A 23,892-nucleotide genomic window follows, 5' to 3' on the forward strand; every position below is an offset into this window, starting at 1 on the left:
TCTTTGTTTTCAGGGTTTTCAGTCTTGACTTCTATTGAGTGGTCATGTTTGCAGTAATAATTTTCTAAATTGTTCAGTTTTGGATGAATCATTCAGCCTAAATTTAAGGTAACTGTATGAGAAATGCTGAAACCCCAATTTACCCTTATACCCAGACCTATACTGCGTGAGGGTTAAATTGTGATCAGTTATATATTTACATTACTACATGTCAAAACTCTTAATTTATCTCATGCATTTGATTGGCTTTATAGGAGGCCAGAGCCACTATTGTAATCAATTATAGACAGTGCGTCATGATGTCATTTGCAAAACTCAGCTACAAACTGACCAATCCAAAAAAAAAGATTCATTGGGGGAAAAACTCAACACAGCAGAATGTGCAGCAGCTATAAACTGTGAGTATTTATAGACACCTCTGTTGGAACAGTCCAATGGAAACAGAAGGGTTCAATCCTAGGCATTTATGTAGTCAAATATTGATCTGATGGCTTGTGTTGTTTCGACATAAATCCATTTGAATGATTAATTTGGTAAAGCGTCACTATGTGTTGCAATGTCCCATGAGCTGGAGAATGTGGTACAATAGGTAAGGCCACATGTATTTGCACTGTACAAAGGACACTATAATACACACAGGCAATGACTTTCCAAGCAAATGGAGCTAATTTAATTTCATCCCTCTATACATTATATTTGACTATGATCTGAACCTGTATAGACAAAACTAAATACAAATAACAAAGGCATACAACCAGTATCATTGGTAACTTTTTTCTTCATAGACAGTGCCAACTTTGCCCTCAAAATTTGTTCTGCATACTCAACAATACAGTGCTGTCATATCGCCTTGACCATAAGGTAATACCAATAGGTAAAATTGGTTAATTGAAAGAAAACAGTTTATTTTATATTGGTTGATTGAAAGAAAACTGTTTATTTTTATACAGGTTCATTGAAAGAAAACAGTTTATTTTATACAGGTTGATTGAATGAAAACAGTTTATTTTTTCAGGTCAATTGAAAGAAAGCAGTTTATTTTATCTTGGTTGATTGAAAGAAAACCGTTTATTTTATACAGGTTCATTGAAAGAAAACAGTTTATTTTATATTGGTTGATTGAAAGAAAACATTTTGTTATATACACAGACGGTGTGGATATTTACTCTAACTCATTATCAACAATAAGAACCAGTTAACATTGTGTTTCATTTTTTTGTCTGCTGAAAAAATAGATAATGTTCACCGTTACTATACCAACATGGATACACTGAGTTGAATTTTGATTTAGGGCCGATTCAATCAGATCCGCATCAGCCGACATCAGCATGGCTGATGTTTTGACGGTGTCAGAGGTGGAACTGTGTTAGAACTGTCATTGCCATTGGCTGCACAGAGTCGCATTAATATAAATCCCATGCAGCCTTGATTATAAGTTGGAACACTGGAATGTGAGATGTAATTTACATCTTCATTAGGCTGATAGAAATCCTCAGTATTTAGTTTCATGATTTTCAATTTGAGAGTAAATATATCTATATAGCCTACACTTTCTCGTTCTGAACTTCTAACGTGAGTGGGACAGGTGTGACTTCGTGACAATGATCACAAGAGCTCCAACGCAGTTCTACCTCCAACATGGCCAAAACCACAGCTATGCTATCACTGGTTAATGCTTGATCTAATTGAATCTAGGCCTTACACTTTTGAAAAGACACAAATGTCATAATTCTTCTGTGTCTGCAAGTAATGGAAACAAAGTTTGAGGTTTGTCCCTTTAAAAAGTCAAGCACTGTTTCAAGAGGAAAACGCGTGACAGACAGCATAGCTCTCTCTCCTCTCTCTCTCCATTTCCATCTCTCACGCCCTCTCTCTTTCACTCTCTCGCTCTGTCTTTCTCGCTCTCCTCTTTGTCATGACAGCAGTGCAGAAGTCTTTGACATGATACTTTGAGTCTTTGTCAGTGTTACTGATGGGAAGACAGCCACTGCCAACGGCCACTGAGGCTTCACCACGATAAGGGTCCATAAGCCATTTTCTTGATCATAGTGGTCCTCAAAACCCAAAATGTTACATCAAATAAATAATATTTCAGTTTATCTCAGATTGTGTTCTCTCTGCCTCTCCTTTTTGAAATAGCATGACAATGCCTGGGAGAAAGAAAAAAACATCCTCGAACAAGCATCTGTGTTGGGGATCAGCTTGTTGGTCAACGACAACCCACGGGGAGGTTTATAGGGCATAGTTGGCCACGGCGGAGGTCAGGCTGAGCAGCAGCGCCCAGACACTGGCACAGACACAGGGTGACCCGTCTTCAGGAGGACCCTTGGGTCTGGTCAGGCCATCGTAACCACTGCTGGGCTCCAGTAAAGGCTGAGTGGAGGACAACATGTGGAAAGGTTAGAAATGACTCAGTGAGTCCAAGTGTTGTGTTGTACATAGAACGGGTAAAACACTAAACCACAGCCACTCCAAGTGAACAAAAACATGAACACATTTGAGGCAGATATGAAATATGTTGAAAGTGACTGCTGTTGCAGTCTTTTGGGTGCACTCTCTGATTTTCCATGTATTGGCACAGTGCAGAGCTAAGGCTTCCTTCTCAATCCCCTTTAGGTAACGCCAGCTTAAACGTTTTAAACATTACTCTCAAGGAAAGCACAAGCTATAGTACAGGCATAGCACATATGGGTTACTAATCTGCTTCTTAGCTATTTGGATATGTTTTATTTCTGTACAATATCAGTCACTTCGCTACGTGAAGACAGGACATTCAGTCATTTCACCATGGACAACAGCAGGCAATGCGAAAGGCAACTACAGTATGTTGTACAGTACATTAGAAGAAAGTATCGAAGCAACATGTTCTAGATATTGTACACCCCAGAGAGTTACTCAGTAATGCCCATTCTACTATGGCCTTATTATGTGCTTTTCCATAACATTGTAAGCATTTTGAATGTGTTATCAATTTGCTCTCATTCCTGCAACACCTACTGTAGCAAACCATTTGCCTTCAAGTACAGTGACATCAGAAAGTATTCATACCCCTTGATATATTTCACATTTAGTTGTGTTACAGCCTGAATTCAAAATTGATTCAATTTTTCTCACCCATCTACACACAATATCCCATAATGACAAAGTGAAAACATGTTTTTAGAAATGTTGGCAAATTTATAGAAAGTCAAATACAGAAATACAGTATCTAATTTACACTTAAGTATTCACACCCCTGACTCAATACTTTGTGGAAGCACCTTTTCTGGGTCTTTCTGGGTAAGTCTCTAAGAGCTCTCCACACCTGGATTGTGTTAAATTTGCCCATTTATTATTTTCTAAATTCTTAAAGCTCTGTCAAATTGGTTGTTGATCATTGCTAGACAACCATTTTCAGGTCTTGCCATAGATTTTCAAGTAGATTTAAGTCAAAACTGTAACTCAGCCACTCAGGAACATTCACTGTCTTATTGGTAACCAACTCCTGTGTAGATTTGCCCTTGTGTTTTAGGTTATTGTCCTGCTGAAAGGTGAATTTATCTCCCAGTGTCTGGTGGAAAGCAGACTGAGCCAGGTTTTTCTCTAGGATTTTGCCTGTGCTTAGCTCTATTCCGTTTCTTTTATCCAAAAACACTAGCCAGTCCTTAACAATTACAACTAGGGATGATAGTGTCTACTTGGTAGTGAAAATAGTGCCTACTTGGTAGTGTGTACTGTACCAGGGCTCGAGGTGCTCGAACAGTCAGCGAAAGCCAACTTCATCCACGACAGAGAATGGTTGATTGTCAAAGGGCAATGAATTCCCGTATCATGGCGTTAATGGATTTCGCCTTTGAGTTGTCTCGCTGACATTTTCTTACTCTTTCAAATGACTGCTCAATTTGTTGACTGCTCGATCCACACAGCAGACATTGTGGGCTAGGTTAGGAATGCTGTGTTGCACGTGTAGCTCTATATTTTTCGCGGGGTCATTATGTCATCTACCTACGTTATATAGGTATGCACGTCAGCTTTGACATGGGTTTTGCACATCGGCGGTAAACTAGACATCGGGCCGATGCCGATGTTGGAATTTTCACCTAATATCGGCCGATTTCGCTATGCTTACCGATATATCGTGCATCCCTTTTTACAACCATACCCATAACATGATGCAGCCACCACTATGCTTGAAAATATGTAGAGTGGTACTCAGTAATGTGTTTTAATGGATTTGCCCCAAATATAACACTTGGTATTCAGGACAAAAAGTGAATTGCTTTGCCAATTTTTTTGCAGTATTACTTAAGTGCCTTGTTTCAAACAGGATGCATGTTTTGGAATAGTTTTATTCTGTACAGGCTTCCTTTTTTCACTCAAATAGGTTAGTATTGTGGAGTAACTACAATGTTGATGATCCATCATCAGTTTTCTCCTATCTCAGCCATTAAACTCTGTACTGTTTTAAAGTCACCATTGGCCTCATGGTGAAATCCCTGAGCGGTTTCCTTCCTCTCCGGTAACTGAGTTAGGAAGGACGCCTGTATCTTTGTGGTGACTGGGTATATTGATATACCATCCAAAGTGTAATTAATAACTTCACCATGCTCAAAGGCAAATTCAATGTCTGCTTTTTTTTTTACCACCCTGGTCAATGCAACTTATTATCTGTCTTGTTAAGCACATTTTTACTCTGAGCTAATTTAGGCTTGCCATAACAAAGGGTTTGAATACTAGTGGTTAGAGGGCCAGTAACCGAAAGGTAGCTGGATCGAATCACCAAGCTGACAAGGTAAAAATCTGTTGTTCTGCCCCTGAGCAAGGCAGTTAACCCACTGTTCCCGGGCGCCGAAGACGTGGACGTCGATTATGGCAGCCCCCCGCACCTCTCAGATTCAGAGGGGTTGGGTTAAATGCAGAAGACACATTTCAGTTGAACGCATTCAGCACTACAACTGACTAGGTATCCTCCTTTCCCCCTTATTGACTAGAGAGTTTTCATTTGTAAAGATTTTGAAAAACATAATTCCACTTCAACATTATGGGGTATTGTGTGTAGAACGGTGACAAAAAAAATCTGGCTGTAACACAACAAAATGTGGAATAAGTCAAGGGGTGTGAATACTTAATGAAGGCTCTGTAAGTGCATCTTCCTCGATTTACAGAGGCACCATTTCCCCCTGCAAAACCATAGCACATCAACAGAAACATGAAATATTCCCTCCTTACTTACTCCATCTCCACCAATGTAGCCTTTTGAGAGATTCCACTTTGGTACATTTCCCTGTACACAGAGAAAAACATAGCCAGATATTATCTTCCCACTCCTCATGTTCTAACAGCAGTATCTACAACACAAGGCAGCACAACACAACATGGCCAAACTGTTTTAGAAAAATACAATAATGATAATAAATAGTAAATGGTAAAGTCATATAAGCACTGAGAGATGTTTTTGTGTGGGTTTTAGGTGAAAAGAAAGGCTGCATTTATTAAGGAAGAGCTTGGTTTCAGACGTGTGACTGTACAGAGAAATGGTTAAACGACAGTTGCCAAAAAAGCAATCGTTGCTTGACAATGCAGCAAACACATCCGCAACTAAAAGCCAATTAATTAGCAGGTGCAGTGATGTGTGGCAGCAGTCTGTTGACATCGGTCCAGATCTTTGTCTGCAGCCAATATTTTCACACACACACAGACACACATAGACATGCACGCACACACGCACGCACACACGCATGCACACACACATGCACACACAGATACTCATGCAGCCACACACAACATGTTATTGGGGATAACAGGATATTATTAATTTCGTTTTGACAAAGTAGCTAAACATGTAGCAGGAGTACGTTTTACAATTGATCAGAGCTTTGTCGAACAGTAATGTTCAGATGTGTTTTTCAGGGCTGGTTATTGGGTAACCCAGGGTTGGTCCACAATCAATTACATTCAATTGAGTTGAAAATCAACACAATGTACTGTACAGTCAAGGGCACAAAAGCTGAAATTGACTCTGAAGAGGGGGCTAATTCTCACTTATACAATGGTCCACTTACATAACACGACTATCCAAAAAGAATACAAAAAGGCATTATTTTCCTGATTAAAAAACCTGTTAAGATGTGCCATTTAAATTCCAATCAGGTTTCTGCAGGAACATAGACACAGAAAAACAATATGTGGAACTTCCATACTGTGAGTGCTACAAAGACATCATAGTGAGTTTGTCATTTTCTGAGTCACTTGTACATAGGCAGACAATTACAATGGGACATTTAAAACACCTTTTGATCCCCATTTACAAACAGCTGAAATGACAGTGACATTAGGGGCTCTATTCTACACACAGCACAGCCAGGCAGTGAGCAATGACTAGGGAAACGACAGAGTTGGTATTTTCAGGTCGTGTTAAAGTGCTTGCACATATCTATACAAAGGCTGCACCAACATAGCATTTACAACTATTGGACCACACATTTATCCCAATGGTTATGGCACAATGGATTCTTAAATAGATCTGAACACACCGAAACGCTTACAAAACTGTTGTGGAAAAATACAGAAGTAGAGAACGTTAGTAGAATCAATATAATAATTCATATAATATAATAACATGTCCAATGGGAAATGTTTTTCTTGCTTATCCTACTTCCTCTGTAGGCTAAATTGCATTAATTTACTAAACTAAGTTAAGTTTAATTCAGTGAAATGCTTCTTCCCGAACGTCTCCATTAATAACTGTTAGCACCACTCTTAAGGCCTGTCCACTGAATTAATTGAAATCCTGATTGGTAGGGAAAATGGCGTCTCATCCACATTATTCATTCCCCTATACATTCAACAGCCCTCAACAGTTTCACTTCCTGAAACTTTCCAGAGGGTTGAAAATACAGAAGTTGTGAACAGCGATAAGACAAAGTGATATGTCACCTAGATATCTCCTCTCCTTCGATCTTTTGAGAAGACATTTTGAGCACATAGTTATTGACTGAATAAGGTAGAACTTCCCGGACATTAGGCCATAGCTAACATTATTAAAGGAAGAATGAAGCTTTACAAGTAAACAAACTCACATAGCACAATTGACCTGTTAATGGTGATACCGAATACAGGGAAATTGACTTGAGAGGGAATTAAGCTTGAGCAGCACAGCCCAATTGGGTGTAATTCTCCACGGGCCTCATTTATCAATCAAAACTTCAGATTACTTATCAAGTGTCTGGGAAAGCCTGTCCAGCCATCAAACAGACAGCAGACTACGCAATTTCCTTTGCATAACAATTCCACTAACTGGACACCAGCATGCGTGTGGTCCTGAGCACACATGATATTTACAAGGCTAGACAGCCAGTCTTTTTCCAAGAGGAGTCATATCAGCATTCCCCCAGCTAATCTACGATGGAAGTTTGACAAGTTTTAATTGCCAAGCATAGTTGCTGCAGAATGAAGGGCCACCCAAAATGTCCCCACCGGCTCCCTCTCTAATTATAAACTTCCTGCTTGAGTAATCACACGTCTTATTGTTTCCTAATTACCATTTTTACAATAAATTAAGCATTGCACTGCAGCGAGAGAGGCACAGAGCGGTGCATCAATACGGACATACATACAGAACCTTTGGAGAAAGCAATTCAACCGCTCCCCTCTACCTCCTACTGTTAATGTTATCGGTGTGGCTTATTCATTAATTCTCTCCCTCACACCATTTTTAAGGTATTAATTTGCTGTCTTTATCACAATGTGGGTTATGCACAGAACAGTGTAAGAGATGACCATTTAATGGATGTGAAAGCCTGAAATTGCTCAGCATTCAACATCTTTATAGGAGTCTTTCCAAACATAATAATGATGCCAAAACGATGTTGTTTCTCAGCCATGCATGAAACATGGAATTATAAATATCCCTATATAACTCATGTAATAAAACCAAGGATTTTTCTTGTTTAATGCCGTACCAAGGTCCCAATTCGATCAAACACAGTAACTGGGTCTATGGGATAGGTCAAAAACATCTTCATACGCACATTTGGATTTATATACTCCACAGCAAATAGGACTGACATGATTATGTTTAATGTAGAATAGCAATTATTGTCAGCTCTATGAAATATCTGCAACATTCAAAATATTTCACCCCACTGAACATACCCATGTTTACCAGTTTTCATTGAATCTAGAGCAAGGTGATAAATGGGTCACGTTCATGAGGCACCTAAAGGAAAAAATGTACTGAAACAGGGAGAGACATCCTGGTATTGTCCATTAAAAAAACACTCATGCGTTTTCAGTTACAAAATGCTTTTAAAAGTTTTCCGTTGCGTGCCCTAATAATGAACATGACCCTGGTAATTGGAATGTGGCAGCAGGTGCTATAGTAGCTGGTAATTTACCTTCCCGTTGGCCTCATCCTCAGGCTGGACGTCATTGGGGTTATCTAGAGGCTCTGAGGTGCTGATTGAGGTCTCTAATCCAGGCTTCATGGAGGGTGTCAATGGGACAGACTCAGCTTTGTGGGAGAGACTGTCTGTTCCATAACCAAATGCTTGAATGGCATTTCCTGTGGGGACAAAGAGATAAAGTAATTTGTCTTGACTGTCTTCCCAGTGTTGGGGCAGCTAACAGTCAGCTCTAAGTCAACTTTTTGGTCCTCTGCCCAATTTTGGGTGTGGGCGTTGATCTACCTATTTTTTGGTCAGTCAGTCCATGTGCAGTTCCTTAACAAGCAAGGTAACAGTGTTTTGTCAGTTGACTATTTAGCTTCACTTTGTTTTTTTGAGAGTTCCAAAGCTAAGTATTTAGCTGGCTTTGTTTTTTATTGGAGCTTACCTACATCTCTCTACAACAATCTACATCATCTGATTTTCACCGTATCATTTTGGATAACAAAAATCTTTATCTTTAAAATTATATATATTTTTAAATGCCTTCCTCACCATCTTAAATAAGCATGCCCCATTCAAGAAATGTAGAACCAGGAACAGATATAGCACTTGGTTCTCTCCAGACCTGACTGCCCTTAACCAACACAAAAACATCCTATGGCGTTCTGCATTAGCATCGGACAGCCCCCGTGATATGCAACTTTTCAGGGAAGTTAGAAACCAATATACACAGGCAGTTAGAAAAGCCAAGGCTAGCTTTTTCAAGCAGAAATTTGCTTCCTGCAACACAAACTCAAAAAAGTTCTGGGACACTGTAAAGTCCATGGAGAATAAGAACACCTCCTCCCAGCTGCCCACTGCACTGAGGATAGGAAACTGTCACCACCGATAAATCCACTATAATTGAGAATTTCAATAAGCATTTTTCTACGGCTAGCCATGCTTTCCACCTGGCTACCCCTACCCCGGTCAACAGCACTGCACCCCCCACAGCTACTCGCCCAAGCCTTCCCCATTTCTCCTTCTCCCAAATCCAGTCAGCTGATGTTCTGAAAGAGCTGCAAAATCTGGACCCCTACAAATCAGCCGGGCTAGACAATCTGGACCCTTTCTTTCTAAAACTATCAGCCGAAATTGTTGCAACCCCTATTACTAGCCTGTTCAACCTCTCTTTCGTGTCGTCTGAGATTCCCAAAGATTGGAAAGCAGCTGTGGTCATCCCCCTCTTCAAAGGGGGGGGGGGGCACTCTTGACCCAAACTGCTACAGACCTATATCTATCCTACCCTGCCTTTCTAAGGTCTTCGAAAGCCAAGTCAACAAACAGATTACCGATCATTTCGAATCCCACCGCACCTTCTCCGCTATGCAATCTGGTTTCAGAGCTGGTCATGGGTGCACCTCAGCCACGCTCAAGGTCCTAAACGATATCTTAACCGCCATCGATAAGAAACAATACTGTGCAGCCGTATTCATTGACCTGGCCAAGGCTTTCGACTCTGTCAATCACCACATCCTCATCGGCAGACTCGATAGCCTTGGTTTCTCAAATGATTGCCTCGCCTGGTTCACCAACTACTTCTCTGATAGAGTTCAGTGTGTCAAATCAGAGGGCCTGTTGTCCGGGCCTCTTGCAGTCTCTATGGGGGTGCCACAGGGTTCAATTCTTGGGCCGACTCTCTTCTCTGTATACATCAATGATGTCGCTCCTGCTGCTGGTGAGTCTCTGATCCACCTCTACGCAGACGACACCATTCTGTATACTTCTGGCCCTTCTTTGGACACTGTGTTAACAACCCTCCAGACGAGCGTCAATGTACAACTCTCCTTCCGTGGCCTCCAACTGCTCTTAAATACAAGTAAAACTAAATGCATGCTCTTCAACCGATCGCTGCCTGCACCTGCCCGCCCGTCCAGCATCACTACTCTGGACGGTTCTGACTTAGAATATGTGGACAACTACAAATACCTAGGTGTCTGATTAGACTGTAAACTCTCCTTCCAGACTCACCTCAAACATCTCCAATCCAAAGTTAAATCTAGAATTGGCTTCCTATTTCGTAACAAAGCATCCTTCACTCATGCTGCCAAACATACCCTCGTAAAACTGACCATCCTTCCGATCCTCGATTTCGGCTATGTCATTTACAAAATAGCCTCCAATACCCTACTCAATAAATTGGATGCAGTCTATCACAGTGCCATCCGTTTTGTCACCAAAGTCCCAAATACTACCCACCACTGCGACCTGTACGCTCTCGTTGGCTGGCCCTCGCTTCATACTCGTTGCCAAACCCACTGGCTCCAGGTCATCTACAAGACCCTGCTAGGTAAAGTCCCCCCTTATCTCAGCTCGCTGGTCACCATAGCAAAATAGCACCATAGCAGCACCCACCTGTTGCACGCGCTCCAGCAGGTATATCTCTCTGGTCACCCCCAAAACCAATTCCTCCTCCTCTCCTCCTCCTCTCCTTACAGTTCTCTGCTGCCAATGACTGGAACGAACTACAAAAATCTCTGAAACTGGAAACACTTATCTCCCTCACTAGCTTTAAGCACCAGCTGTCAGAGCAGCTCACAGATTACTGCACCTGTACATAGCCCATCTATAATTTAGCCCAAACAACTACCCCTTCCCCTACAGTATTTATTTATTTATTTATTTTTGCTCATTTGCACCCCATTATTTCTATTTCTACTTTGCACATTCTTCCATTACAAATCTACCCTTCCAGTGTTTTACTTGCTATATTGTATTTACTTCGCCACCATGGCCTTTTTTGCCTTTACCTCCCTTATCTCAACTCATTTGCTCACATTGTATATAGACTTATTTTTCTACTGCATTATTGACTGTATGTTTGTTTTACTCTATGTGTAACTCTGTGTTGTTGTAAGTGTCGAACTGCTTTGCTTTATCTTGGCCAGGTCGCAATTGTAAATGAGAACTTGTTCTCAACTTGCCTACCTGGTTAAATAAAGGTGAGAAAAAAATAAAAAATAAAAAATCTTGGAGCGGAGAGAAAATATCTGCCACATGCAGGATGTTCATCCACATACACCACGGCCAAAGCCCTTGACTCATAAGGGAACTCACTCAAACCTTTTTGATCAATTTACAACAACAACATGACCTACTAGTCCTGTATTTGTTTGTCAGTAATGTCCAGCAGAAAGGCACACCATGAGATGGAATCTTTTAAAAGCAAATGAATGAACACAAAATACTTTGAGGGGGAGGGAGACAAATACATCTCCAGTCAGCTTTTCTGATGGGTGGGGGTAAACCAGGACAAAGTACCTTTTCACTCTGCTTGTCCATCTCAACAGAACACGTGTTTATTTCTGTTCAGGCAGAAAGAAGGCAAACCGTGTAATTGCTTGGCAACCACCTCCATTATAAGGTCACCGCACAGAGATGACTTTGAATAGATTTGTGACTGATCAGACTCAGAACATTCTCAGACAAAGCAAAAACTGCACACACACCCCGACACATACACCCTCACACACACACCGACACATACACCCTCACGCGCACCCCAACACACACACCCTCACACACACCCCGACACATACACCCTCACGCGCACCCCGACACATACACCCTCACACACACACCCCAACACACACACACCCACCCACACGCACCCCGACAATAACACTCTCACACACACCCTGACACATACACCCTCACGCGCACCCCGACACACACACACCCACACGCACCCCGACACATACAACCGCACACACGCCCCCACATACACCCCAACACATACACCCCCACACGCACCCCAACCCATACACCCCTACACACACACCCACACACACACACAAACCCACACGCCCCCCGACACACACGCCCCCACACACACCCCCACATGCACCGCCACACCCACCACCCACACGCACCTGACACACATGCACACATACTGTACACACACAGCATGTTGTAAAGACATATTGACTTCAGAAGACATTCCATGGGTGCTCGGATATCTCGGCCTTGGGTTGGTTACAATACAAATCTAGGAGGAATGGCAAATCTGTGAAGAATATAATGCTTGTGATTTCTGAAAGCCTAGTAAATTATAAGTCTGTAATAAGATGCTGGTCAAGTCAAAAGAAGAGTGTTGTTTTCATGCATCTGTTTGCTGGGGTGGTAAGATCAACCAGAGAGGTGCTGGTGTAATAAAAATATAAATCACCAAAGTTGGCTAGAGGGCTCCTTCAGCGGATGCTTTACTGCACCCAAATGTTCCACCGAGTGATTAAGCTCACTGCCGACAGCAATTCAATTTTTTAATGACTTCAGATACGTTGTTTTAACCCTATTGCTATTGCCTGCAGGGAGGAGGCTGAATACGATTAGCTTGTTATCTAATTTTACATAATACGTACCGTCTCTGTGGACTGTTATGTCCCCCCACTTAGTGTATAAGAGCAACGCTTAATCTATTTCACTCTATCTTCTCCAGTTCCTTTTGACTGCAAAGAGGAGATGCTGCATGTTGTATTATTTTCCAAGACGCCTCCTCAACTACAAGCCTCATCCCTCATCTTGCAGACTCAGCTAAAAGTGCACCATGGCAATCTATTGAAAAGGTCTGAAAGCATTATGCACACAATGGAACATGTTAAAAGCAACGGTATGTTGTAATTCTGATGACATTGCATGGCACATCATAGTGGTGAGGCGGTACCCCTGACATTTGACTACTAAATTGTGCCGTCAGGATGCTTTTCCTATTCTTTCGCATTCCCATGACAAGTTTTTTATTAGATTATATTTTTTTCACAGACCGATAAACACTAATATCTAACGGAAAATGTGGAAATGACATGAAAATAATGGCCTTATCCCATAATCTGTAGAACAATTCGTATCCAAATGTTGGGGTATTGAGGTGTAATGGCTTTAGAGGTATCTTGTTATTTCAAACCAAACACAATAAGTGGTCAAAGAGGTTTGGTTGGTTTGTTATCAGACTTAGAGATTGATTCTAGCAATGAGCTGCGGAAAGAAAGGAACATTGATCTAATGTGAATGAAATAACTGCTACAAGACCAGCCAGTCAATATTACCCATACACCACACACCTCACAGAGTGCCGAGAGACATCGCCTTTAAAAAAACAAAACACAGACCCCAAATCTGAAATCTAGCTCAGAACAATTCAAATAGATCAGATGTGCCAGTTCACTTTCAGTTTCGAGGGAAACACTCTACCGATTTGAACGGTGGTTATTTTCAAATCAAATCAGTGGTGGTCTTGTATGTGTTACAATTTTTTTTTAAATGCAAGCGTGACTCACTCAAGCACATGTTCTCTGTGAAGTCCTTCAGAAAGCTCTGACACTCCTCTTCCTGGTTCCCACTTCCTTTACAGGTGCACCATGGGGAGACAGTCCAGTTGGTGAAACTGCCGTCCACGTAATTGGGAGTCATATCTGTCCCTATAAAGGTGAGAATAACGCTACAGTTACAGATCATTCACAGACCACCAATGGATAATAATGGACTTTACTATAAAGAGTAACGCTTACAGTATGTTACTCATGGCAACAGGGACTATTGTACCACGGAGGCAGAGGTAAGATGAAGCCAGCTAACAGTAGTATGCTGATTGATTCTTGTTTCAGACGTGGAGTGTCCATCCGGAGAGAGCTAGTCATATTAGTTTAGAAAGATGGAACCAAAAACAGCAATTCTGTTTGATAATGCCTTCAGGAGAGGAGTGCTTTATTTGTGGAAAGACACCTCATACTGTGTAGTCCAGAAGCACTAGCAAGGGTAATGGAATGTCCGTTTATTTACTTATTTATTTAACCTTTAATTAACTAGGCAAGTCAGTTAAGAACAAATTCTTATTTACAATGACGGCCTAACCCGTCCAAGCCGGATGATGCTGGGCCAATTGTGCACCGCCCTATGGGACTCCCCAACACGGCAGGATGTTATACAGCCTGGATTCAAACCAGGGACTGTCGTGACACCTCTTGCACTGAGATGCAGTGCCTTAGACTGCTGCGCCACTCGGAAGCAAACCTAGGGAGTTTACTCTTGAGTTTACTCTAGAGATACAGTATGTTTGACACATTTATAGTAATTATCAACAATTCAATTACAGACAGGTGGTAGTGGTAAAGTTATTGCTATGCTGTCTCTAAAGGGTATTGTAGGTTCACTCAAAGTAGTCAAAAAAGACCTCATTTTGTCTACCTCATTGATCGTACTGAATAGTGTCAACTCATTTCCAAGGTGCTATCAAATGTCTACTGGTATGGAAGAATGTCTTTGCTGCACCAATTGTCCTTGCTTTATTTGAAGAACATTACTATATGTGTCATTAAATGTTTAAATGAAGTAAACACTCTTACATCATCACCTCCACTTAGCCATTGATCAGCAATGTGTTTGGGGGGAGAATAAGAGGAGCGGTATGGGTATCACTTTACCTAAAGTATGCAGGTATAGTGCATTATAATGTGGTTATAATGAATTATTAGACTAGTCATGAGCATGTTTTAACACCCTAAAATGTCTTATGTCTTAAGCCTTAAAATAATCCACTGTACAAGGTCATACATGCTTATAATAACTAATAAAGCACTATGCCTTCGCGGGGTATGTATAGATAAAAGTCCCATGCACTCACCAATGAGGCCGGCGTAGGAGGCCAGACAGGCCTGGTAGTTGTCCTCATTTGGGCAGCTGCTGACCGTATGTTGAGACACCATACAGTTCATGTGGAAATCTGCCAGTCTAGATCTGCGCACAAACACAGTTGACTACATCAACAACACACACCCTGGAAGTGCGATATTTCCTATGAACTGATTCACTCACAGTTCAACAGCCGACTACTACGTGTAAATTTGAGCATATACGCTGAATAAATGTCCAATTAGCTAAAGAAACGTCTAATAAATGTCACATTTTCACTTACCCCCGCATGAGGGTGCATCATTCACATTGTTGGCACACAACATCAGACCTGGGTTCAAATGCTATTTGAGGTATTTAAATTACTTTCAAAGACATTGGAATTAAGTATTTGGATATTTCTTATTTGAAAACACAATATTGGAATGTATTTGGAAATACACTTGGAAAGAGTTGCCATGTATTTGAAAATACTTAAACACACACTGTATTTTCAAATAAAAATAAATACTCCAATACATTTGAACCCAGGTCTGTTTGATATTTTAAAGAATTTATTTGGAATTAAATATTTTCATAAGAATTTATTTGAAAATAATTTCAAATACTTCCAATAGAAGCTGATTTGGGCCACATTATTTGAAAATAGTCAAATACAGAAAATACAGTGCCTTCAGAAAGTATTCACACCCCTTAACTTTTTCCACATTTTGTTTGTGTTAAAGTGAATTTAAAATTGATTAGATTTAGATTTTGTGTCTCTGATCTACACACAATACCCCATAATCTCCAAGGGGAATTTGAAAAGCTGGAAGGTCTTCAGACATTCAACCCCTTTGTTATGGCAAGCCTAAATATGTTCAGGAGTAAAAATGTGCTTAACAAATCACATAATAAGTTGCATGGACTCATTCTGTTTTCAATAATAGTGATAAAAATGTTTTTGATGACTACCTCATCTCTGTACCCCACACATACAATTATCTGTGAGGTCCCTCAATCAAGTAGTGAATGTCAAGCACATATTTAACCACAAAGACCAGGGAGGTTTTCAATGCCTCACAAAGAAGGGCACTGATTGATGGATGTGTAAAAAAAAAAAACGTGACCGAATATCCCTCTGAGCATGGTGAAGTTATTAATTAGACTTTGGGTGGTGTATAAATAAACCCAGTCACTACAAAGATAAAGGTGTCTTTCCTAACTCAGTTGCCAGAGAGGAAGGAAACTGATCAGAGAGTTCCCCATGAGGCCAAAGGTGATTTTAAAACAGTTACAGAGTTTAATGGTTGTGATATGAGAGAACTGAGGATGGATCAACAACATTGTAGTTACTCTACAATACTAACTTAAATGACTGAATGAAAAGAAGGAAGCCTGTACAGAATAAAAATATTCCAAAACATGCATCCTGTTTGCAGCAAGGTACTTAAGTAACACTACAAAAAATGTGGCTAAGAAATTGACTTTTTGTCAATACAAAGCATTATATTTGGGAAAAAGCCAACACAACACATCACTGACTAACACTCTTCATATTTTCAAGCATGGTAGAGGCTGCATCATGTTATGGGTACGCTTGTTTTTTTTAGGATAAGAATAAACGGAATACAGCTCAGGATAGGCAAAATCCTAGAGGAAAACCTGATTCAGTCTGCTATCCAACAGACACTGGGAGAAAAATGCACCTTTCAGCAGGAAAATTTACCTAAAACACAAGGCCAAATATACACTGGAGTTGCTTACCAAGATGACGTTGAATGTTCCGAAGTGGACTAGTTACAGTTTTGACTTAAATCGGCTTGAAAATCTATGGCAAGGCTTAAAAATGGCTGTCAAGCAATGATCAACAACCAACTTGACAGAGCTTGAAGAATAAAAATATATATATATTCTGCAAATATTGTACAATTCAGGTTTGCAAAGCGCTTAGAGACTTTTTCTACCACTGCCTTTACAGAGTATTTTGTGTCGATCATTGCCGAAAAATCACTATTAAATCCATTTGAATCCCACTTTGTAACACAACAAAATGTGGAAAAAGTCAAGGGGTGTGAATACTTTCTGAAGGCACTGTAAGTATATAAATAACAAATAGTCAAATAGTACTGTATTTTAACCTGTGATTCAATCTATTTGCACATTGTCAACAATGCAGCTTTTAAAGGTAATTTCCAATTGAGACGGTTGTCATGGTCATCTCAAGTGCTACCCAACTTGGCTCTTAACTGATAAAAATAGTGTGTTTTTGTTTATGTGTGTTTATGATAAAAGCTTAAATGTATTCATACCTGAAGGGTGGCATCACTAATCCAGTTAAGTAGGTTTATTGGAGAAGCGTGTGCACAGTTGTCCTGTATTTCCAAATCACTGACGCCCACTAAGATGGAGTGATTCACTTGCCCTCATGCCCTCCCTATCCAACTTGGACTTATTCATGTTACCCTGCCCCGGCCCTTCTTTTTTTTTTTTAATTTTTTTTATTTCACCTTTATTTAACCAGGTAGGCCAGTTGAGAACAAGTTCTCATTTACAACTGCGACCTGGCCAAGATAAAGCAAAGCAGTGCGACAAAAACAACAACACAGAGTTACACATGGGATAAACAAACGTACAGTCAAAAACACAATAATGGCTTGAAGGCCAAAGGTAATTTTATTTATTTAACTAGGCAAGTCAGTTAAGAAGAAATTCTTATTTATAATAACAGCCTACCGGAGAACAGTGGGTTAACTGCCTTGTTCAGGGGCAGAACAACAGATTTTTACCTTATCAGCTCGGGGATTCGATCCAGCAATCTTTCGGTTACTGGCCCAACACTCTAACCACTAGGATACCTGCCGCCCCAATGATTTTGACTATGCAGCCCTTGTTCCACACCCTTGCAGCATAATAAAGTTGTTTCAGAATACTGTTTACTGTTGACTGTGGAATCTTAAGCAGAAGGTGAGATGTTTTGGGGAATTGAGATGGTTGAGAGGTGTTGGAATCCATCTCATATCCCTGTTAATGAATAATCAAAGAATACAGGACAACAACAGTCCCATGCTTATTATATTCTGTCCTCCACATCTCAATGAGAAGTGCAAAGGCTGAGGATTTGTCTGGAGGAAATGATCAGGTAACACTCTCTGCAGCCTGGATGCACAGAATAGGCCCACGAGCAAACCCACTCTTCCTCACTTCATTACTCTGGCTCCATCTCCTTCCGCTCCCTATCAAATCACGCAGAGTGGCTCTCAAAGTGACATGTTGCGAACATCACATCTAAGCCTTGTTTCAGGGACAAGGGCTTTGTGCACCTCTTCCCCCCCTCTTCTCTACAGAAAGCCTCTCATCTTCTTCCTCTCTGACTGGAACAAATTGCTTGTTCCCTATAACATACCATCACAGCCTTTGATAAAGAGAAACTGAGGTGTGTGGAGAGTGGAGACTGAGAGACTTCCCAGCCTAGCCATAACGCATCCTCTCTGTTCTACATCTGAAAAAACGAACAGTCATCACTAACACTTTCCATGTGAATGTTTCCATGGACAACCTGTTCATTGCTCAAAAACACAATAATATGTGTCTGCATCAGGTGTAGAGGCTGTGGAAACGGACTGCATGTTTTTATTTTAAAAACAGTCATTTCAAGTTTAGAAAGGTGTCCGGAGTGTTTGGACAATAGTGTTCCAACATCGAGATGCAGAGCATTTTATGGCTGCCACAGCTTTTCCATTATACCTTGGCAGACAGCTCACTACTGAAATGACAGGCTGTCTGCCTCTCAGAGTGTTATGGCCATTTCAGACACTCAGCCCTGGGAAGTGGCAAAGGGAGCTCCCGTAGAGGTAGACTCCTTTGAAAAAGATTTGACGCTTTAAACACAGTAATTCAGTCAGTGTTGAGTGCCTATCCATCTTGCTCAACCGTAATAGAAAACTAATGGCTTTTAACATGAAATTGTATTCCTTATCGCCACCGATGACAAACATTGAGTCAAATCAGATGAATGTCTAAAAACCATTTCCTCATGAAGGAAAGGAAAATGTCAATTATCAACTGCTAAGATGTGGTGGCTTTAATAGCCTCTCAACAGCGAATATCTTGGGGAAATTATATCTTTGGGAAACATCCTCTCTACATTTGCTGACATGTTTGACCATTTCAGTAATATTGGACATATCATTTTTGATTTCCTGGATAAGCACTACCATTATCATTTTACATACCTTGATATAACACTAATTTTAAGTGTATTGCTCATAGATGACTCTCACATACTGGCTCTAGCCTTCATTTAGGTCTAGCGACGATAAAACAAACAATTTGACATTGAATGGACACATGATTGCAGATATGTCTTTGCTTAGTCATAGAAACAGGGTGATACATTTGCTCTGTGCCTTTGTGCAAACTCACAGTTAGGAAAGTTGACCTAAACTTTATCAATGGCAAAGGTCATTGGTCTTTTGCCAATTCATCAGTGTTAAATGCTGATTGAAATAATAGAAGCTGACAATAGATGGGTTGTTCTCCATTCCATTTTTTCTTTATCTGGTGTACTGCATATGGACTATTCAACCTACAAAAGGATGAAGCATGCACATCCACAATGATGGAAAAGTAAAAAATAAAGCATTTCAACCATATCATAATTGTCCATTTTCATCTCAGTAAAATACGCTTCTTCAAAAATATATGTCATTGTCTCAAAGTCCTGTGTTACAAGCCATTCTAGCATTGCCTTTTAGCTGGTTGCTGTTGTCCCTGGCCTTCTCTATTTAATCAGTGTCAGTAGACAGTTTCACAGCAGCTTCGGGCAATTGTCCTTTGATGGAACATCAAGAGGGCCCATTTATTTGGAAACACAAGGCTATTTGACTACACATTCATTGGGACACGTTCTCAAGACTAAAAGGGCATATGGGCATGTGGCTTTCAGTCAAATGCACTGCTGTGTTGCTGCAGTTCACTTAAGTTGCCTGTGCACTATAAGTACTGCTCGCAGAGAAATCAAAGTAATGAGGCTAACCATTTGATTTGACTTTATTTAATTAATCCTTTTTAATTTGGTGCTCTTCTTCAAGTCTGATTAAACATAAATTTTTTGGGTGACCAGGAAATCACAGGCAATTCAACCTTTGTTTTCCTTCTCCCTCTGTTCGTTACTGACATCATGCAACCCCCATATTTTGTGATGTCATGAATGAATGCTAAATTAACTGTCAGACAACACAGCAACGGCTAAGCTATTTGGTGAGGGTAAGTAGATTACTCAAGGTTATTGGCACTAATAGTCTCCAAACAAGGTAAACAAAACACTTAAACTTGGGTAAACAAATCTATTAATATATGAACTGTCCCTGAAATACAAAAGGGAGTTACACAGAATAATGATTATGACTAATTAAATAACTATCAGTCACTTTAACAACATTCCTCAGTTAGGGCCCGATTCCGACCCGAGTTATGAGCACGTAAATGGAACGTAATTCCCTTTTTATGCACTTTTCTCTCTATGCGTATTCTGACCTTGAACTTAAACATGAGAATATTATGCTATTCACCTGCTATTCGTTTTGGGTGGAGATTGAATAAATGAAGGTGTGGCAGATGTGTGTTTACAGATACCCCATATTCTGACCTTGACTTCATTCCCTAATAATTCCACCACCTTCATGTGTGAGGAAACCATGAATAAGGTCTAGTGAACCTACAGTACTGGTTCCAAGTGGAAAAAGCATCTACTTTCTTTTTTCTGATAGAAATAACAGCATTCTCCAGACACTGTCATTTACAACTTATAACAGCTATTGATAAGAGCTAGGTATATGAGTAATCCGTTTGGATAAAGGTAATTGTAAATACAAATTATACTTGTTTTAGATATATTTTACCTTATAATCGCTGGAGACAAATGTGAAACCAGTCATATGGCAGCAAATTGAAGCATATCAACATAACTTTCCCACAGTAAAGTTTATGAAAAGCTGTGCCATTATGCAGAATTTAAATTGTACGGCCTTTTAACTTGCAGGGAGGGGCAGTCTTGAATGTCTACCTCGACTTTCTCGGTTTCATATTTCTATCGTGTAAAAATTTGCCACTATCAGTATCGACCGTCAGTAGGCCTAATAACCACACATAATCAACTGTCAATTTACTGTTAGTCCCCTTCAGTTGGTATAGCCTACATTTTCATTCCATTTAATTACATTGTTTCGTTTACCTTCATTTGCCTTCTTTATAAACGCCGTCACGGTCGTGTGCTTGTTGCTGAGGATCATTAGTAACAGTTGATAATATAAAAAAGAGACAGTCTAATTAAATTGTTCTGGAGTGGAGAGCAGACCAAGCCATAAGAGTTTGAACCCGACAAATGGCACAATACTTGGCTGTGTCATCACACAGTTCCTGGTTAGTGCAGGCAATAGAGGAGGATATAGCCAACTATTGTACACTATTCTTTGTACACTAATCTTCCAACATTACCGTGGGTTAAAGAACTGAATGTTGAAATATTCAGAATTAATCAACCACCGTTTTATTTCTTTCATGCATAAAGGTTTCAAACCTGTTTTTTATGATTCATAAATACTTTCCTAACCCTAAATAATCTACAAGATCAGAGTATTTATTAATCTACCAATTGGTGGTGAAACGGAGACGAATGTGCATATATTTAGATGTATTTCTTTCATTGATCCCTAATATTCTGAACCCGTTCTCTGCATATATTCTAGTGAGTCTTGCCAAAATTCCAACTAAAAGGTATATTGGCTTAAGATAAATGTACTGAAAACCCTACTGAATGAAAACTCTACAAGACAATCTGTTGGCCAGCAAGTGGGAGGGTTTTCAGCAGTTAAATTACATTTATTCAGAGCACGCAAGGGAACCACCCCTGCAAAGCACGTTACACACCTGCATAAGGTAAGAGTCGTGCGTAAGAAAGGTGTAATTTCCAAATTCAGAATTTGGCCCTTATAGAATAGAGGTACTTTGAGTCAGGCTTAATCACCTTATTCACCACATGTGTACTATTTACCTGATAAGTTTTGGAAGCATAAATATTATATAACATTTCTACCATGACGATGAGACTGTGGGGGTGGCTAGGCTTGGCCTGTAATGATTGTAGCTTCCTCTATCCGTTCCCTCAGCGATTACAGTACACTAACTGGGAATACGGTAATCCATGTATTGAAATGATCTGCACAGCTCTCTCCTGCCCTCTCTCCAATTCCTGCTCTTATGTACAGCCAACAAGCAGAGCACGTCCTAGCTTTTGCAGAGATCTGATTAAAGCAGTGTACTGCTATATATGAGTCATTCGTTTGGCGTGCTTGTGCAAGCCAACATTTTACAGTATTACAAGTAGGTGTACTTTGATTGCTTTCGTCACTTGTCTCATTTTAGGTAAGGCAAAGATAGAAATGTGTCCAAGCAATACACAAAGAAACAGGCTTTTAAGGCTAGTGGAGAACTAAGAAAAATGCTGCCTGTGTCTTGAACAGTCTTCTGAAATGCCATCTGGGCCAATCACCTTCCTGGTTTTGATTCCCCCCTCGGTGGAAACCTCTGTTGTCCTATAAAGCAGAGCTGGCCTTTTCAGTTGGATGTTGAGGTGGGGTGGGGGCCTGATGTATTGTAAGCAAAGTCCCGAGATGTACAGTATCTGGGTCAGGCTAACTGTTCAGTGATCGATAATCTCTCAGGTCCCTGCTTTGAAACCTATTGGCCAAATAACTCAATCAAAGAGCACACAGTAAAGCAAGAGGAACAGAGGAAATAAATCAAAGATAGAAGTGTTGCATTGATTGTTTGGCCAATCAATAGTGTACATACAAGACTCACTGAGCTCTGCAGGGCCTACTGTTCTGGACCTAGTGTACACAGCACACGTCCAAATATAACTATCGTCACTCAGCAGACAGTGCAGAGTAAACACTGTATCCATCTGCAAGGCCGAGGCAACACAGGAGGAATGCTCTATTTGTGCAGACTGATGAAAAAACATCCGCAACAGAACTAAAGCCAGGTGTGAGAGCAGGAAACAGTCAATGCCTAGTTCTTGTTCAAAGCTCTTCAGCTCTACGTAGCTCCCCCAAAGATCCCACTGTGCTGGTATTGAATGTCTGTTGGCCTCTGAAGACAGGTTACACAATTATTGCATCTGAGCTCCTAGAGTGTGTGGCTCTCCTTTTCTTTTTCAAGTGTTCTACTCCTCTAGCCAGCACCTCACCTACACATGTGTGCATTTCTTTTGCCTCCAGATTAGCCTCTGAAGACATGGCTGGAGATCTATACCACTGTGGCCAAACCACTGGCCTCTCCTGCAGTAGCTACAGCAGGATTGATTCTCTATCCCCACCCGTCAACTTTCAGATGAAATGGGGCTGCTCATGTATTGGCCTGTTTGGAATCAGGCAGCACTCTTGTAAGCCTGTAGTTCAATGATACACTCCTTCCATCCTGTATCCACCCATCCTTGGTATAAAGCAGCAGCTACTCTTCCTGGTGTCCACACAAAACATAAAACATGACATAATACAGAACATTAATAAACAATAACATCTCAAAGGACAGAAGTGCATACATTTAAAATAAGAATACACACATTCAAATGTTTATACCATAACGTTCCATGCATCATACACTCATAATCATCATCAATGTTAACGGCAATACTGCTGCCATTTATTTCCCCCATGCTTTATCTAAGCTGGCCCTGATCTCACAGCTCCAGTATTCTGTAAACACCAGAGAGAATCTCAGGAAGTCACACGATAAAATAACAGCAACAATCCCTGTCATTGGTCCTTGTACCTTCAGCAGTCTGAAGCCAATATTGTCAGCAGATATCAAAGCTGAT

At 40.5% G+C, this 23,892-nt stretch overlaps 1 protein-coding gene across 1 annotated transcript in view; it reads right to left on the reverse strand.

Annotated features, from left to right (window-relative positions):
- Positions 1–643: 643 nt before the first annotated feature.
- Positions 644–23,892, reverse strand: part of LOC139577031 (GDNF family receptor alpha-2-like) — a 73,153-nt gene continuing 49,904 nt past the window's right edge. The window contains exons 5-9 of the mRNA XM_071403750.1: positions 15,025–15,137; positions 13,682–13,822; positions 8,376–8,542; positions 5,213–5,263; positions 644–2,373 (exon numbers count right to left, since the gene is read on the reverse strand). Of these exons, the coding sequence (XP_071259851.1) occupies positions 2,233–2,373; positions 5,213–5,263; positions 8,376–8,542; positions 13,682–13,822; positions 15,025–15,137 (613 nt within the window). The 3' untranslated portion in view covers positions 644–2,232. The remainder of the gene's footprint in view (positions 2,374–5,212; positions 5,264–8,375; positions 8,543–13,681; positions 13,823–15,024; positions 15,138–23,892) is intronic.

This window comes from Salvelinus alpinus, chromosome 5, assembly GCF_045679555.1.
Source record: "Salvelinus alpinus chromosome 5, SLU_Salpinus.1, whole genome shotgun sequence".
Taxonomy (NCBI): Eukaryota; Metazoa; Chordata; class Actinopteri; order Salmoniformes; family Salmonidae; genus Salvelinus; species Salvelinus alpinus.